Genomic DNA, 18,744 nt, shown 5'->3' with positions numbered 1-18,744 from the left:
TACTTACTGATGTGGATTGAGCACAAAGCTGCCAGCCTTTCCTGGCAGTTTGCTTTGAAGGCCTTGGAGAGGTGGGGGGCTGTGCCATTGGGGCAGGCAGGGCGTTCAGTGGCCTGGCTGGCCCCACAACACCAAGGCCCTGCAGCTTGTGGTTCCAGGTCAGGCTGGAGGCGTGTGTGGGCCTGGCTGTCCACCCACAGGCACCTGCAGGGGGTGGGTGGGGCTGGGGGTCAGCGCCAAGCCCTGGTCTGCAGCCTGGCCAGGTGGACAGAGTTGATGTGCAGGCTGTCCCAGGTGGGCACAAACTCGGACGTCCCAGGCAACACCTTCCCAGCCAGTGTTGGACACCCTATGCCCCACTGGACCAGAAGGCCACAGTGAGCCTGGAGCTGTGACCTGAGGCCTGGGGAGGCCTTCCCTTCACAGGGCACAGTGCCTGCCCTGGGGCTGCGGCACCAACATCAGTGGTGGCTTTGTGCCGTTTTCACCCTTTGTACCTAGCAGGAGCAAGCAAGGAAACCGAGTCACAGGATAAGTCTTCCACCATCAGGCAGGGTGAGTGGCTTTGAAGTGCGGGCCTCATTGCTTATTGGAAGTGAGATCTTGGGTGGATTTGTGAACGTCTCTGAGCCTTGGTTCTTCCCTTCGTAAATTGGAGAACCGCCCCTTATCGCCTCTGGGGTAGTAGGGATTTCAAAGCAGGTTTGATAATTACCAGTCCCAAGAGAAGACTCCTACTTCGTGGAAAATAGCAAAGATTGTCGCAGCCAAATACCAGGAACTTCTGCCTGTGGGCACCGCACCCCAGGCTACTGTTTAGTCCTCCATGCACTGGTGACCTGCACACTCACATACAAGTTATACAAAGCAGGTTGATTACTTACAGATTGGAAGCAAGGGACAGAGCCAGTCCCCCGTGTCGGGAAGGCTGCCCAGGGCAGATGGATTGCTGACTGCACGTGCTTCTTTTTGCACCAGGGCTGAAGGGCCCTGGAAGCAGCCACCCCGGTTAGAGACCTCAGGGGCCACGTGACCCCCAGGGCAAAGCTGTGACACCCTGCTTCCAGGGAGAAAGAAGCAAAGCCAGGCAGTTCCTCCCTAACTCAAGCTGTTATAATCCTTGGGAGGATCAAGGACAAGGCCCGGGCTGTTCTGGGCAGTCCATCCCTACCTCTGGATGCCACATCTTCAGCACATTCTACCAGCAAGCAAGAAAACTGGGAGTGCTGGGTTGGTCCAAGGCCCCCTGGAGAACGTTCCTGCAGGGATTATCTCCCACAGGTGACCTGAGCTGGGTGGTGTGTATGCTGCTCTCACAGGTGACCTGAGCTGGGTGGTGTGTATGCTGCTCTCACAGGTGACCTGAGCTGGGTAGCATATATGCCGCTCTCACAGGTGACTGGTCAACGGTCATATGAGGGATTAAACTATGTCCAGCCGCCACCCATCAAGCCCTAGAACTGCCTGGGTCTTCTGAGTCCTGGAGGAAGTAGCCGGCAGTCTCAGCAGTTCCCTGGTCAGGCTGTGCTGGGGACACTCATCATGTAATGGGGTTGAGGGGACCACAGGGATGGTGATGAATCCAGGGCTTGGTGCCACATGTGGGCCCGAAGGCCACAGGGAGGGCCAGTACGGAGTCCTGAGAGAGAAGAGGGCTGGGTGGGGTCCGCAGGAGGCCAAGGCAGGAAGTGGGCAGGACCGTCCCATCCTCACTCCCTGCCAGGCCTCCTGCTGACCCAGTGTGCCAACTGCAGCTCCCTGGCCCCAGAGCAGGGTAGAGAAGGGGGACAGATAGATGGGAGGGAGGTAGTAGCAACAATGGTAGCATTGGGGTGGGTGTGGCAGCAGGGCTGTGCCTCGGACCACAGGAGTGTGTGCCTGTCTGGGGCCCCAGATCTGCTGCTGGTGGCTGGTGGTGCTGCCAGGTCAGTGGGGCCTCAGCCTGGCAGCCCCTGGGGTGTCTGCTGTGGATGAGGCCTGCCTTGGGGACATGGGTCACGTCTGCCCAGGGACGCCAGGCCTCAGTGCGGACAGGAGGGGTTGGGGATCTGCAGGAGGGACTGGGCCCGTGATTGGCGGCAGTGAACAGTTCTGGCCCCAGTGGTGGAGGGTGGAGGGGTGGAGGGTGGAACGGTGGAGACATGGAGGGGTGGAGCGGTGGAGGGGTGCAGGGTGGAACGGTGGAGATGTGGAGGGGTGGAGGGGTGGAGGGTGGAGGGTTGAGGGGTGGAACGGTGGAGACGTGGAGGGGTGGAGGGGTTTCCTCGACAGTTAATTGGTCATGGTGAGGGCTGAGGAACAGCTGGTGTGGGGGTTCACAGCTGTGGGGCTTCATTTGGGTGTCCCGGGCAGAGGTTCTTCCCTGGCTTCTTCGCAGTGCTGTTGGATTCCTGGTGCCGGAGCGAGGAGTCTCAGGCTTTAACGGAAAGCTGGCCCTGGAGAGGCCCAGGGTGGCGCCTCAGACACTTGGTCCTCACCCCTGCACGCTCCAGCCTCTGTCCAGCTGAAGTCCGCATGTGGCCACTGTCTCCTGGAGATCTGCTGATATCTAGGAGGCAAATGCACCTGGATCTCCACGGCTGAGTGTGGGGGCTGTAGGGGTAGGGAGCTGGCTGCCTGGGGTGGTCTGTCTTGGGAACTGGAGCTTAGAGCCTAGCTTATATCCTTGGTTCAGCTGTGTGGGGAGGGAGGCAGTAGGAGCTGGACTGGGCTTCCCTCCCTTGCTGGGGCCCATAGGGCGGGGCTGGTCCTCTCTGGCCTGGCCGTGCTGCCTGTCCTTCCATCTGTCCCGCCACCTGCCTGCTCCCGTCATCCCTGCCGCATCTTGGCCGAGACTGTGATGCTGCTGCCCTGGAGTGACAAAGTGTCTCTTTAAGGTCCCCACCTGCAAGATTTATGTCATATTTGGCAAACAAGAGTGTGAAAGGGATCCAGTCCTGGGCCCTTACCCCCTCTTTCCCCACATAGATGCCAGAGGATCCTAGTGACACCTGGACTGAGATCTGGCTCCTTGTCATTCAGCGATGTGGCCTTGGCCATGAGTTACCTTCAGGAGCATCAGTCTCCTTGTCTGGGTGGAAGGTGCAGTGTGGTGGACTGTGCTTCTGTGCCCTGTGCAGGGCTTGGAGCCCTAGCCCTCCTGGGCCTCAAGGTGGCTGGGCCTGCCCCAGTGGGTGGTGTAGTGCGAGTAAACTCTGAGCCTGGTGGCCAGCCCTTGTAACTGCCTGGAAATACTCCAGGGTCATCACATGTGGGTCAGACGGGCTGAGCTCACACGTGCGCACTGCATCTCTCACCCTGCACGTGCCTCCAACCCGCACCTCCTGCCTGCAGCCACAGCTCACATTAGGGACCAGGGGCTTGAATGAATTAACAGTTGAATCAGCTTTACAAAATTAGCCCTCAGTCAGTCCATCCTTGTACTTTTGAATTGAGAGCTGCTTTGTCCGTGCGTATTTTCTCCATCCTTGTACTTTTGAATTGAGAGCTGCTTTGTCCGTGCGCATTTTCTCCCGCTCTTTTTGAGGTTGTCCATTCAGTAGTCATCTGACCTCCTGAACGAAATTCTTCCTTTACGGGTTTATGTCTGACTCCTTTTAACAGTGAACACTCTCACTGCTATGGATTTATCTTTGAGAAAATATTTACATGGTGTGGTTTTAAAAAAGATTCCGATTAGGTTCTAATATATTCTTTTACAATTTTATTTCAAAAATTTTAACAAGGTGAGTACTTCCTATTTATATCAATGGATTCCCTTTATTGTGGACATTGTATTTAAGGACATTTAAAAACTTAATTTAAAATGAAATTGTAAAATGTCGTTGAACAAAGCTGGTGCATTCAAATCAAAGGGAGACGATTTGTCAGTGTTGGAACGTTAACCACCCCCACCACACCATTTATTTTCCTGCCCACAGGCTCACTTGAGGGTGAGCCCTGTCATGCCGGACAGATTTAGCACTAGGTGATAAGTAGGTTGAGGTTATACTTGTTTGCTTTATACTCTGCATACTTAGAAATGGAAATTTAGTACCCCACATTTTCTTCTGGATTCTGTTGATCGGGACAGACTGAATTTTGTAAGCTGTGTTAATTCATTTCCTGGGACCCCTGCCTGGAGGTCTCACAGTGAGGCGTCTGGGTGGGATGATGGACACAGTGAATAAAGGTCCCTCCTGCTCCCGCCCCAGGTACCGCCGGGACCATGCGGAAACCTTGGCCTCTTCCTCTGAAATACCGGTCCTGAAGGGCCAGGACGCTAGCTCAGGGGCTTAACTCAGCTTTTCAAATAGCAGAGAGTTTCTGTGTGTGGGTGTGTGTGTGTGTGTGTGTGTGTGATTAGAGCTCTCTTTTTGCAGATGGTCAACACCTTTGTAGGTCTGGTTTTAAGGTCTTTACTGATATCGAGGTACAGCGGCAGGGCGTTTGCTTGTGGGCACCGATGCCAAGTCAGCAGTGTGACTGTGGTGCCCGTCATGGCGTGGCATGAGGTGGGGTGTGGCGAGCGTTGTTCCTTGTGGTTGTGGAGACACTCAGCGCTTCCCTGTTCTCGGGGGCGGTGACTTTGGACACACTGTTCAGGATGCCCATTTCCCATGCGCAGGCAATTATACCGTCAGAGCCCATGGCCCCTAGACATCACGGAGGCATCCTCAAATCACAGAGAACCACGAATGGCCTCGCAGGTTGTTGTAGACGCCGGGCGCTTGCTCGGTGGGTAAAGGCTCCGAGGCTCAGGTCCAGGGCCCGAGGGGGCTGTCCTTCCAGGTGGATGGGGGTCCCCAGGGTCTTTCAGGGAAGCTTGAGCCCATCCCAAGGGCAGCTTCCTCAGAGTTGTACCGGCCCACAATTTGGGGTTTTACCTTGGAGGAGGGTTACCTGGCGGGGTTTGCTAAGTGGATGTCAGGGCTCCCAGGCTCGCCTGCATGGCAGTGCAGCATGGAGGGGTCTGGCCGAGGGCTGGCTCCAGCCCGCTCCTGGGTCTTCCACGCAGGTCAGGCGGCCGCAACAAAGGACTCCAGACTCAGTAGCCGGAACAGTAGGAATTTATTTTCTCTCAGTCCTGGAGGCCAAAAGTCCAAGACTACTGCGTGGCAGGGCTGGGGCCCTCTGAGGCTGGGTCTCTCCTTGGCTTGCAGATGCTGCCTTTTGCCAGTGTCTCCACAAGGTCGGCCCTCCAGCAAATATGCCTGTGTCCATATTTCCTCCTCTTATAAGGACTCCAGGTCTATTGGATCAGGGCCACCCTGGCGACCTCATTTAACCCTAATGACCTCTTTAAAGATCTTATCTCTAGGCTGGGCATGGTGGCTTGCGCCTGTAATCCCAGGACTTTAGGAGGCTGAGGCAGACGAATTGCTTGAGCCCAGGAGTTCCAGACCAGCCCGGGCAACATGGCAAAACGCCATCTCTACAAAAAATACACAAATTGGCTGGTGTAGTAGTGGCACCCACCTGTCTTCCTAGCTACTCAGGAGGCTGAAGTGGGAGGATCACTAGAACCCAGGAGGTGGAGGTTGCAGTGAGCTGTGATCACACCACTGCACTCTAGCCTGGGGAATAGAGCAAGACCCTGTCTCAAAAAAAAGAAAAAAAAAAAGGGACATACTATTTCCAAACACAGTCACATTCTGACATTCTGAGTCCTGGGGATTAGGACTTCAATGTTTGAATTTGGGGGGTGTGGTCACAGTTTAGCTCATGATAAGGTCGCACAGCAAATCTGCCTCATCCAACCCCTCCACGCCCACCCAACCAGTGAGCAGGCCCGGCAGTGCAATCTGTGTGCTCGGTAACACCTCAGCTCCATGGAAGACCATTCAGAGGCTTCAGTTGCCCCAAAAGGAAGGCAGGGAGCCCTGAGGCACACAGGCTGCCTTCTGCAGGTGAGAGTCGGCTTCCTTGCAGGGCACCAAGCATCCCCGCTAACTGGAGCCAGGGCCAGGAGGGGTAAGTGTCAGGCCCGTCCCTGAAGGGTTCCCTACCTCCCATGCCTTTTATTTTGGTGATGAATGCCCCTTTCTAGCATTTACCCTGCCAAGTAGACAGACACGTCACCCCTGTGGGAGCTCATCTTGACACTTGCTGCACTGGTCTCACATGTACAGGTGCATGCACATCTACACACGCATGCACATCCACACGCACACATTGACACATGCACACATTCACACAGGCACACATTCACACATGCACACATTCACACATGCATGCACATCCACACACGCATGCACATCCACACACGCACACATTCACACACGCACACATCCACACGTCTACACACGCACACGTTCACACATGCATGCACATCCACATGCATGCACATCTACACACACATGCACATCCACACGCACACATTCACGCATGCACACATTCACACACACACATTCACACACGTACACATTCACACATTCATGCACAGCCACACGCATGCACATCCACACACATGCACACATTCACACACGCACACATTCACACATATTCACACACACACATTCACGCATGCACATCCACACATGCATATCCACGCATGCACACATCCACGCACGCACACATTCACGCACGCACACATTCACACATGCACACATCCACGCATGCACACATCCACACACCCACACATTCACACATGCATGCACATCCACATGCATGCACATCCACACACATGCACATCCACACACGCACATCCACACACACATGCACGTCCACACACACATGCACGTCCACACACACATGCACATCTATGCCTGCACATATATTCACACGCACACAGATATATGGATGCACATGTGTGTACACACTTATGCACAGTGCACAGATTCACACGCACACAGCCATGGACAGGTGCATGCGTGTACACATACACACTTGCACACACAGTGGTGGTTCTTGGCCTCTCCAGAGCACAGGAGAGGAAGTGTGTGAGTGAGCCGAGGGGACATGCATGCACCCTATTCTTTGCTCAGAGGCTCAGTCCCCTCTTTGGTCTAGGGCTTTGTGTGATGACGGGGGCTTTCTGTGCAGCACCACGCTGCCATCAGCCTTTCATGCACCTGCGTTGTGGCTGAGCTGTCTCCTCTGCTTACCGAGCAGTGAGGGGCCCGTGTTGACCTGGCATTGCTGGGAACTCCTTGAGTGTTGTGAGGTTTTTGGTGCCAGGGCAGAGGATGATTCTGGGTTCCTTTCGGGGGGTTTCCGCGTGGCCCCTTGTCATGTCCTCTTTCTCAGAGCCGAGATTTAGCTTCCAGGAGGTGTCGTCATCCAGTGCCCTAAATTCAGTACCTGGCCTGTTTGCTGGGCCAGATGGTGTCTCATCAGTGAGCTGTGGTCGGGGCTGCGGGACGCATGCGGAGAGGGACTGTGAGGGCTCCGGTCCAGCTTAGTCACAGCCAGGTGTCTGCTGTGGGACCGTCTACACCAGGCCCCTGCTTCCCCCACCCTCCCATACCTACTGCTTTGAAGGGGAGCCAGCAGGTGTGGGGCCAGAAGGGAGCCGGTGGCTCTGCTGACCTGGACTAATGCCTGAGCTGGGTGTCGGGCCCCGCGGGTCTCCTGCCGGCCTTGGGCAGGCTGCGAGCTCAGCCCCACCCCGTAAAGGGGCCATGCTCCCTCCTGGTTCGGAAAGTGGCAGGAAGGCTCCTCTGCCCTCTGGTAGGAAGGTGCTGTTCTTGGCTCTTCCCCTCTTCCTTGGGAGTGAGGAGGGGCATTGGCAGGCCCCAGGTCCAGGTGAGGAAGCTGGTGGTCACCCCAGAAGCTGGGTCAGAATTCTGGGGACTGCGCTGGGCGCGGTGGCTCACGCCTGTAATCCCAGCACTTTAGGAGGCCGAGGCGGACGGATCATTTGAGGTCAGGAATTTGAGACCAGCCCGGGCAACATAGTGAAACCCTGTCTCTACTAAAAATACAATGAGCTGGATGTGGTGGTGCCCACCTGTAGTCCCAGCTACTCGGGAGGCGGGGTGATTGCTTGAAGCTGGGAGGTGGAGGGTGCAGTGAGCTGAGATCACACCAGCCTGGGCAGCAGAGTGAGACTCCGTCTCAGAAAAAAAAAAAAAAGGATTGGCCGGGCGCGGTGGCTCAAGCCTGTAATCCCAGCACTTTGGGAGGCCGAGACGGGTGGATCACGAGGTCAGGAGATCGAGACCATCCTGGCTAACATGGTGAAACCCCGTCTCTACAAAAAAATACAAAAAAACTAGCCGGGCGAGGTGGCGGGCGCCTATAGTCCCAGCTACTCGGGAGGCTGAGGCAGGAGAATGGCGTGAACCCGGGAGGCGGAGCTTGCAGTGAGCTGAGATCCGGCCACTGCACTCCAGCCTGGGTGACAGAGCGAGACTCCGTCTCAAAAAGAAAAAGATTATGGGGGCTGCGTCTGAAGCAAAGGTCAAGGGCCCAGTTGCTCATCTGTAAGTTGACAGCTACAAGGCTTCGAAGGTGCAGCACTCCCTGGGGCTTGGGCCTTGGGGAAGGGCCAGGAGGGGCCTTTTGGGCCTCACTTTCCCCACCTCCCTCCTTTCCTTCCAGGCAGTAGAGCAGGAACAAGGTTAAGAGTGTCTCCTGCCTCCCAACCCCACTGTTCTTCCCATTTCATCACAGAGGGGTTGCTGGGTGACTGCGACCCTGTGGCTCTCCAGGGTTGGCTGGGCCCGTGGAGGGGATGTGTTTACTTCCAGAAAGGCACGAGGCACAGGGACACAGCCGTGGTGCTGAGAGGGTGGGAGCAGATGGCAGCCAGTGCCCACCGTCCATCTCTGTGCCTCTGGCATCTGTGAGCATGTCAACGGCCGGGCGGGGCGGGGTCTGGGTCTGTCTTGCTCTGGGCTGTGTCCTAGTCCAGATCCACTCCTAGCAGAGTGGACGCTCAGGCAGCATCTGCCGGGGAGTGAGTGGGTGCAGAGGCTCTGTCAGCCTCCTGTGAACAGTCCCAGGGAAGGCTTCCCATTGGCTGCCAGGTCACAGGTGCATGCAGCCATTGCTGGAGCCCAGGCAGGGGGCAGTGGATGGACTGGTGTGGGTCTGCTCAGCCTCACTGGGGTTTGCTCTCCTCACCCCAGGGGTCTGGGCCAGCGTCTTGAGCTGATCCAAAGAGTGAGGACTGGAGGACCAGGAAAGAGTCGGGACAAAGTGACCCTGGCCAAGGCCACACAGAGGGGAGGGGAAGCAGGCCAGAGCACATGGAGGAAATGCCCCGATGGAATGGTAGTCTGTGGGGAACGCTGCCGGCACATTCGCACTGTGTGTGATTTGGTATATTCCCCTCTCCTCTTTCTCTCTGTGATTATGAAGAGTCCCTTTTATAAAAATAGGTTCAGGCCAGGCACAGTGACTCATTTCTGTAATCTCAGCAACTTTGGGAGGCCAAGGTGGGAGGATGGCTTGAGGCCAGGAGTTTAAGACCAGGCTGGGAAACACAGGGAGACCCCATCTCTAGAAAAAAATTAGCTGAATATAGTGATGTGTGCCTATTGTTTCAGCTACTTGGGAGGCTGAGGCAGGAGGATTTCTTGAGCCCAGGAGGCGGAGGTTGCAGTGAGCCATGCTCATGCCAGTGTACTCCAGCCTGGGCAACAGAGCTAGATCCTGTCTCAAAAAAATATATAGGCTGGACATAGTGGCTCACACCTGTAATCCCAGCACTTTGGGAGGCCGAGGTGGGTGGATCACAAGGTCAGGAGTTTGAGACCAGCCTGGCCAACATAGTGAAACCCCATCTTTACAGAAGATACAAAAATCAGCTGGGTGTGGTGATGGGCACCGGTAATCCCAGCTACTTGGGAGGCTGAGACAGGAGAATCACTTGAACCCAGGAGGCAGAGGTTACAGTGAGCTGAGATCTTGCCATTGCACTCCAGCCTGGGTGACAGAGCGAGACTCTGTCTTCAAAATAATAATAATAATAATAATAATAATAATAATAATACACACACAAAAGGACTTCATCACTTTTCTAATGGGCTTCTCGGAATCCTGGAAACTCTGATCCAGGGGAACAAGCCGTTTGCATCCTGGGGCAGTGGGAACCTCACGTGCCAAGGGAGGGTGGCTGTGCTGTGTGTGTAGAGCACCAAGGAGGCCGGCTGGGGTTGGGGTGGGTGGTGGTTGCAGTTGAAAACCAGCTTCTGAGCCCCTGCGTGTTTGGTGAGAGGGAAGCCTCTGAGCATAGGGTTTCCTGCCACAATGCACTGGCTTGTGGAAACTGGACTGAGACGCTGTGAAGTTTCTAGAGAATGAGGGGATGGCAAATTGTTGATGAATCATGGGAAATGGTTTATGATGCACTGTCATTCTTCACTTAAGTGGAGTAAATTTTATTGTGTTATTCTGGGCCACTTCATATTTTGGTTTTGTGAATAAAAAAATATTTCCTGGCCGGGCACAGTGGCTCACGCTTGTAATCCCAACACTTTGGGAGGCTGAGGTGGGTGGATCACCTGAGGTCAGGAGTTCAAGACCAGCCTGGCCAACATGATGAAGCCCAGTCTCTACTAAAAATACAAAAATTAGCTGCGTGTGGTAGTGGGCACCTATAATCCCAGTTACTGGGGAGGTTGAGGCAAGAGAATCGCTTGAACCCAGGAGGTGGAGGTTGCAGTAAGCTGGGATCACGCCATCATACTCTAGCCTGGGCAGCAAGAGTGAAACTCTATCTCAAAAAAAAAAAAAAAAAAAAAAGTCCTAAGAGCTGCTTTCGTCGCCTGGAGCACCTGGGACCCCACTCTTCCCGGAGCCCCTTTTTTGTGGGCTCTCCACCAGAGGGAGCGTGAGGACCTTGTGTCTGAGGTGCAGCGAAGGGTCTGGATTCCCCACAGTCCTGGGCTGAAATGCAGGGGGCCTGGGGACCCTCGAATCAGGGGTTGAGCCGGCAGCCTGAGCCTCGGCTTTAGCTGTTTCCCTCCAGATCCTGGCCTGGAAAGCTGAGGAAAGCGCCGGCTACTGCTCAGGGTGGAAGGCCCCAGGCGGAGCCCACACATGGCCTGGGGACAAGGGACAAGGCGGAGGCATCCCCTCCAGTTCCCCATCCACTCAAGCCCCTGGCCTCTCTCTCCTGCAGAGGTCGGATCCGCAGCTGCTTGCCCGGTTCTACTATGCCGACGAGGAGCTGAACCAGGTGGCCGCGGAGCTGGACAGCCTGGATGGGCGGAAGGACCCCCAGCGGTGCACGCTGCTGGTCAGCCAGTTCCGCTCCTGCCAGGTGAGCCACGGGGCAGCAGAAGCTGGCTGGCCCGGCTGGGCACTGGACAGAGTGGCCTGTCCTCAGTAGACCAAGGCTTTGTCACCTGCTAGCCCCCTGTGGTGGCGTTCTCAGGGTCAGGTGCTAGAGAAGCCAGGCCCAGGAAGAGGAACCATCCCGGGCAGGATGTGTGGGGTGGGTATAGCTGGGCTGGAAGTGAGAAACTGCACGGGACACTTGGGGGAGCAGAGGCTGGGAGAGTGGGGGCAGGGGGTGCAGAGTGAGCAGGCTTCTGAGCCAAGGAGCAGCCAGTGTGGGAGGGGTGGGCCTGCCCAGGTGCTCGTGCAGAGCTTGGGTACCATGTGGCGGTCAGACTCTGCCGCTGACTCATGGCGCTGCCGGCATCTGCTGCATAATTGAGAGATGGCCCTGGAAGCTGCTGCTAAAAATATCGCGGCCAAGGTTTTCTTCCCAGTGCACCAAGCATTCAGAGGCATTTCCAGCACAATAGCAAACGGCATGGTGCAAAGTTTTATCCAGTGATGATGAGGGGCTTTCACAAAGTTCCGGAATGTGCTTGCTGTACTCTCCCTACAGGGTCTTGCTGAATCCTTGCGGCCGTGGGAGTTGGGGGCTGACACATACTCCTCCAACAGGGGGGGTCCATCCCTGTGTCACCGTGATCCTGAGAGTCCCACCCTGTGGGGGTCCTGCAAAGTGGCCGAGCTGGCTGCACCCCAGCCCTGGCTCTGGCCTGGCCCTGCTGCAGTGGGAACTGAGCAGCATTAGGGCCCTGTGTGTGGCCAGGACACTTTTTCTGGCCGGATCAGGCTCTGGGCTCGTTTTTGGGCTGTTCAGTGGCAGCCTCCACCTTCTGTGTGTTCAGATGTTCCAACAGATGTCCTGGGCCCCTCCCGGGACGGCCTCTGTGGTGGGGAGAGTCCCTACCCCCAGGAGCTTAGGTTAGAAAGAGCCCCTGCCCAGAGGACAGGTGCTGGGGGCCCTGGAGCCTGGAGGAGGAGAGTGCCGCAGAGGAGAGGTGCTGACCTGCCCTGCGGCCCCACCGCTGAAGAAGGGAGGTCGGAGGCTGTTGCTCGTGGCAACCTTTGGGCAGGGCTCTTTCCCTTTACATGCTCTGTGACCTGTGTGCTTTGTTGTTGACTGATAGAGTTGATGATAAAGCCTGGTTTTAAGTGAGTTTGAGAGGTGGGGGGAGGGACGGGAAGGCTGCCAAGCTAGGTGGCCCCTTCTCAGGCTTCCCGCTGCCACAGGCTTTAATTGGGATGTATCACAGTGAGAACTGCCCTGCAAGAAGGATCTGGAGGGGAGTGCTGTAGTACAGTTAGGGGCTTAAACACTCATATTCTTCTCCTTGCTGCTGTGGTCTTTGAAGGAACTAAGAAGGTGTGGACACTGTCCAGGCTCCTTAGCATAATCTGATTCAGGCTCACTTCCATTCACTCAGCTCCAGGGCCCTGCCTCTGGCTCACCTCACATCCCACTGGGTCCTTTGTGGTCCTTCTCTCTTCCACACCTCCCCCCTTCCTCCCTCCTCCTATCTCCCCTTCCTCCCCCAGCCGCCTCCATGTGGGTACCACGCCCAGTCCTTGGCCTCTTCCTGTTCGCCCCCCGACATGGCAGCCTCAACCTCCTCCATGTCTGTGCTGAGCACCCCCAGGGGAGCCTCTCGGCCTCTCGTCCCCCCAGATTGGAGTATGCTCCCCGGTGTTCCTCCCAGCTCCCTGGGGGCATCTCACAGGGCCCACCTTACCCCCAGCACAGCTGACCACTGAACAACATGGTTTGAACTTCACAGGTTCACTTAAATATGCATTGTTTCAACCTAACTGGGATCGAAAATACAGTATTCTCAGGACACAAAACCCACATACACGGAAGGCTGTGCAGGTTCTGCTGGTCCAAGTGTGGGACTTGAGTACGTGCAGATATGATATATGCTGCGGGTCCTGGCACCTGCCCGCTGCATATACTGAGGGATGGTTGCATTTCATGTCTTTTCATGACGTTATAAGTGGTATTGGTTATTACATGTCAGTTTTAAAAAATAAGCCAGAATCATAAACGAAGTGTTTCCCTGAGTTCTGTGAGCCACTCTACAAATTAATCCAACCCCAGAAGGGGGTCTTGGGAGCCCCAATTTATAGCCAGCTGGACAGAAGCACAGACCACGCCTGGACTTGGGATCAGCATCTGAAGGGGCGCCATCTTGTGGGACTGAGCCCTCACCCTGTGGGGTCTCACTCTGTCGCCCAGGCTGGAGTGCAGTGATGCGATCTCGGTTCACTGCAACCTCCACCTCCCAGGCTCAACTGATTCTCCTGCCTTAGCCTCCTGAGTAGCTGGGATTATAGGCATGCACCACCATGCCCTGCTAATTTTTGTATTTTAAGTAGAGATGGGGTTTCACCATGTTGGCCGGGCCGGACTCGAACTCCTGAACTCAAGTGATCCACCTGCCCTGGCCTCCCAAAGTCCTGGGATTACAGGCGTGAGTCACCATGCCTGGCCCTAAATGTCAGTTTTTGATTGGTGCTACTATATGGAAATACAAGTGACTTTTGTATATAGATGTGGTGTCCTAAAACCTTTCTGTGGACATCTAAATAATGGGTTTTTCCTACTTTCTACTCTCTACTCTCACACAGTCACCCAACACTCCATGACCAGATGAGTAGGATTTTCCCCACGCACCGAGTCATTCCCCAGCAGGTCCTGTAAGGGACAGCAGTGGGGGTCCTCTGTTCAACCCCATCTTGACACTGTCCACCCGGAGGGACCTCAGACCCCACAGGGTGAGGACTCAGTCCCACAAGACAGCCCCCCATTCAGATGGCAATCCCAAGTCCAGGTGTGGTCTGTGCTTCTGTCCAGCTGGCTATAAATCGGGACTCCCATGACCCCCTTCCGGGTTGGATCAATTTGTAGAGTGGCTCACAGAACTCAGGGCAACACTCCATTCATGGTTCTGGCTTAGGAATAAAGGATGTAGTAACAGGTACAATGAGCGGCCAGATGAAGAGGTGCACCAGCCAAGCCCGGGAAGGGTCCCAAGGGCAGGAGCTCTGTCCCGTGGAGTTGGGGTGTGCCCTTCCCCTGGCAGGTGGATGTGCTCGCCAGTGCGAAGGAAGCTGTCTGAACCAGTCCTTTTGGGTGTTTGCAGAAGCTTCTTTATGGAGCCATGACTGATTATATCATTGCCATTGGTGAGAACACTTCCCAATTCTTCAGTGCCTCTCCCCTCCCCAGAGGTTGGGGGTGGAGGCTGAAAGTCACAACCCTCTAACATGCCTTGATCTTCCCAGGGATCAGCCCCCCATCCTGAAGCTGTCCAGGGCCCCCCAGTCACCAGTGAATGCATATCACTCAGGAGAGTCCCAGGCTTTTTGGAGCTGTATGTCAGGAAATGGGAAGAAGACCAAACATATATTTTACAATATCATACTTTCTAAATTCACTTATTATTTCTGGCAGCTTTTTGTAGATTCTGTTACATTTTTTGCCAATAAAGATAATCTTCACTTCTTCCTTTTCTATCTGGATGCCATGAGTGTGTGTGCGCACGCGCGCGTGTGTGTGTGTCACCCTATTGAACTAGCTAGAATTCCAGTACAAAGTTGAATAGAAGTGGTGAGAGCAGACATCTTTTGTTAATGATGGAAAACTGAATGCTTTCTCCCCAGAGATCAGTGTGATGTTAGCTGTAGGATTTTCGTAGCTACCCTTTGTCAGGCCAAGGCAGTTGCCACCTGCTCATCGCTTGCTAAGAGTTCTTATTAGGAATGGATGTTAGATTTTTTTTCAGATGCTTTTTTTGTGTCAGTGGAGATTATCGTGTTATTTTTAATATGGTAAATTACATTGGTGGTCTTTTTTTTACTCAATAAATATTGACTTTTTTATTAGTATCCACTCCATCACCCAACAAAAGCAGCATGCAGATGCCATGAGGGCAGGGCTATGTGTACACACAACATTCACCAGTACATCCCAGTTCCTAGTACATAGTAGGCACTCAGTTATATCATTGAAACAGGGAACCCTTGGCTGATTCCTTTAAATTTTAATTTATTTTCTTTTTGAATAATGTGACTTATTCTTTTTTGCAGATGATAGCTATGATATCACAAAAACAATTGTAAACTGTGTCAAGCTGCCGAAAGTTTGAATCTCATGCTAGTATATACATTTAGGCTTCTCACCATAGCTATTTTAGAGTTGTGATTATCTAGCACTGAAAGAAACTTTAGGCTCATCTGGTCCGATTCTCTTATTTCATGAATTAGAACATGAAATCCACTCAGACTGGGTGACTCATCCGTCATCACATGCAATAAACAGAAAACAAGGGGTCGTTTGCTGGAGGTCATAGCACCCAAAGGTCAGGGTAGCTGGAGCTCTTGGTGTCTTCTTGTCTTACAAAATGATGGAAGACACATCATTTTAGTTCCCTGGTAGAAAGAAGATCATAGAACCAGCTGGGTATCACAAATATGCCACAAAGCTAAAAGACAGAATGTGGCCCTAAATAAAAATAGATTTTAAAAATACAGAAGAGGTCAGACATGTTGCTAAGAAAATGCAGATGTTAGACCATATCCTTGACCATATCTATGGTTCACAGTCCTCATGAGAGCTTAAAAAATATATGGCCGGGCGCGGTGGCTCAAGCCTGTAATCCCAGCACTTTGGGAGGCCGAGACGGGCGGATCATGAGGTCAGGAGATCGAGACCATCCTGGCAACCATGGTGGGAAACCCCGTCTCTCTAAAAAATACAAAAAAACTAGCCGGGCGAGTGACGGCGCTGTAGTCCCAGCTACTCGGGAGGCTGAGGCAGGCAGAATGGCAATAACCCGGGGAGGGGCAGAGCTTGCAGTGAGCTGAGATCTGGGCCACTGCACTCCAGCCTGGGCGACAGAGCGAGACTCGTTCTCAAAAAAAAAAAAAAAAAAAAAAAAAGATGCCAGACCCAATCCCAGAGATTCTGCACGTACTTTGGTCCAGGAAGAGCATAAGCATAGCACTTATTGGATTTTTGAATGTTAAAAAAAATTGGCTGGGCGCAGTGGCTCACGCCTGTAATCCCAGGCACTTTGGGAGGCCGAGGCAGGTGGATCACGAGGTTCAGGAGATCAAGACCATCCTGGGCTAAACACAGTGAAACCCGTCTCTACTAAAAATACAAAAAATTAGCTGGGCGTGTGACGGGCGCCTGTAGTTCCCAAGCTACTCTGGGAGCTGAGGCAGGAGAATGGCCTGAACCCGGGAAGCAGAGCTTGCAGTGAGCCGAGATCGTGCCACTGCATCCAGCCTGGGCAACACACGAGGATGCCGTCTCACAAAAAAAAAAAAAAAAAAAAAAAAAAAAAAAAAAAAAAAAAAAATGTACTTCTACATTCCTGGGATAAATCCCACTTGTTCATGGTACATTATCCTTTTTTGCATTATTGAATTCAGTTTCCTAAAATTGTGTTAGGATTTTTTGGATCAGTGTTCATGAGGGATATGGGCCCATAGTCTTTGTCTGATTTTGGTATCAAGACAATGTCATAGATGAGTTGAGAAGGATTCTGTCCTCTTCAGTTTTTTGGAAGAGTTTGTGTAGTATTAGTTCTTCTTAAATGTTTGGTAGAATTCACTATGAATCTATCTGGACCTGGTAGAATTCACTATTAATCTATCTGGACCTGGTAGAATTCACTACTAATCTATCTGGAACTGGAGTTTTCTTTGTAGGAAGATTTTTAACTACAAATTTAATTTCTTGAATAGATACAGGGTTTTCACATTATTTCAGAAATTTCTTCTAGAGAGAGATTTGGTAGTTTATGCCTTTTAAAAAATTTAATCTAAGTTGTTGAATTTATTGGCATTAAGTTGTTCATAATATTTCCTTATAATCCTTTTAATATAAGTAGGATCCACAGAGATGTCACCTCTCTCGTTCCTGTTATTAAGTTGTGTCTTTTGTTGTCATTCTGAACTGTGTTGATAGAGTTTTATAAATTTTACTGATATTCTCAAAGGAACTATTTTTAACTTCATTGATTTTCTCTATTGCTTTAATCTTTTCTCTTTTTAAATTTCTGCTGATTGTTGCTATACCTTTCTTCTGTTTGCTTTGGGTTTCATTTACTCTTCTCTCTCTAGTTTCCTTTTTTATTTTTATATGGTAGACTTCAAAACCATATAAAATATATACGGTTTATAGTTTTTTATAGTTTCTTAACATGGCAACTGAGGTTAGAGAATGAATGCCTTTCTTCTTTTCTAATTTAGGCATTTAGTGGTTTAAATTTCTCCCTAATTGCTGCTTTAGTGGTATTCCATAAATTTTGGTATGTTGTGTTTTTACTTTCATTTCATTCACAATACTTTGTGATTTCCTCTTTGATTTCATGTTTGATTCATGAGTTATTTAAAAGTGTGTTATTTAGTTTTCAAATATTTACGGAATTTTCTAGAGATCTTTCTGTTAATGATTTCTAATTAAATTCCATTGTGGTCAGAGGATATACTTTGTGTGACTTGGATTATTTTTACATGTATTGAGGCTTGTTTTAAGACCCAGAATTTGGTCGTTCTTGGTATATGTTCCATATACAATTGGGAATCATGTGCCTCTGGCTGTTGTTGGGTGGAAAGTTCTGTAAATGTCAACCACGTCAGGTTGTTTTAACAGCATTGCTAAGATTTACTATATCCTTGCTGATTTTCTGTTTACTTTCTATGTCTTATCAGTTGAGAAAGGTACTGAAGTTTCTGACTGTAATTGTGGATTTGTTTATGTCATCTTACTTCATGCCCTTGGAAGGTCTATTATTAGGTTCATAAATGTTAATGATAGTTATGTGCTCCTAATAAATTGACCCCTTTATTATTAGGAAATGACTTTTTTTTGGTCCTTAGTAGTACTCTTCGCTCTGAAACCTACTTCAATATTCGTGTAGCCACTCCAGCTTTCTTTTGATTGGTGTGAACATGATATAACTTTTAAAAAGTCCTTTGACTTTTAACTTATTTGTGTCTGTGTGTGTGAAGTGGGGGTCTTGTAGGCAGCATATAGTTGGATCCCTTTTATTATGCAATCTGAAAATCTCTGTCTTTTAGTTGGGGTTTTTAGATCATTTTTGTTTAATACATCTTTGATAGAGTTAGATTTAAGTATCATTTTGCTATTTGTTTTCTGTTTGCCCCATCTTTTATTTATTCCCCTTTTCTCTTTTTTTCCTTCTTTTTTTATTAATTGGCTTCAGTGATTTCATCTCTTAATTTTTATGTATTCTATTTATTTTTTATGATTCTGCTTTGTCTCCTTTGTTGGCTCATTAGCCAGAACTTTTTTTTTTTTTTTTTGTTTCTGCTTTGTCTCCTTTGTTGGCGCATTAGCCAAAACTTTTTTTTTTTTTTTTTTTTTTTTGAGACGGAGTCTCACTCTGTCGCCCAGGCTGGAGTGCAGTGGCCGGATCTCAGCTCACTGCAAGCTCTGCCTCCCGGGTTTGTGCCATTCTCCTGCCTCAGCCTCCCGAGTAGCTGGGACTACAGGTGCCCACC

At 51.6% G+C, this 18,744-nt stretch overlaps 1 protein-coding gene across 15 annotated transcripts in view; it reads left to right on the top strand.

Annotated features, from left to right (window-relative positions):
* The window catches only part of ZFYVE28 (zinc finger FYVE-type containing 28), a 153,380-nt gene that overhangs the window by 51,878 nt on the left and 82,758 nt on the right, over positions 1–18,744 (top strand). For 7 of the 15 annotated variants that reach the window (XR_001886403.1, XR_001886404.1, XM_017876240.1 and 4 more), the window contains exons 1-2: positions 8,373–8,767; positions 11,051–11,191. The exons of 1 other annotated variant lie outside the window; for it this stretch is intronic. Coding sequence is in view for 6 of the 14 variants with exons in the window: in XM_017876240.1 (XP_017731729.1) it covers positions 8,657–8,767; positions 11,051–11,191 (252 nt within the window). In the remaining 8 variants the exon portion in view is untranslated. Of the gene's footprint in view, positions 556–2,298; positions 2,601–3,476; positions 3,499–8,372; positions 8,768–11,050; positions 11,192–18,744 lie in introns of those variants that run through there. 7 more of the 15 variants (XM_017876241.1, XM_017876245.1, XM_017876243.1 and 4 more) reach the window with 5 other exon arrangements.

This window comes from Rhinopithecus bieti, unplaced genomic scaffold (genome assembly GCF_001698545.2).
Source record: "Rhinopithecus bieti isolate Rb0 unplaced genomic scaffold, ASM169854v2 scaffold_9581, whole genome shotgun sequence".
Lineage (NCBI taxonomy): Eukaryota > Metazoa > Chordata > Mammalia > Primates > Cercopithecidae > Rhinopithecus > Rhinopithecus bieti.
This window is presented reverse-complemented; position numbering and strand designations above follow the sequence as displayed.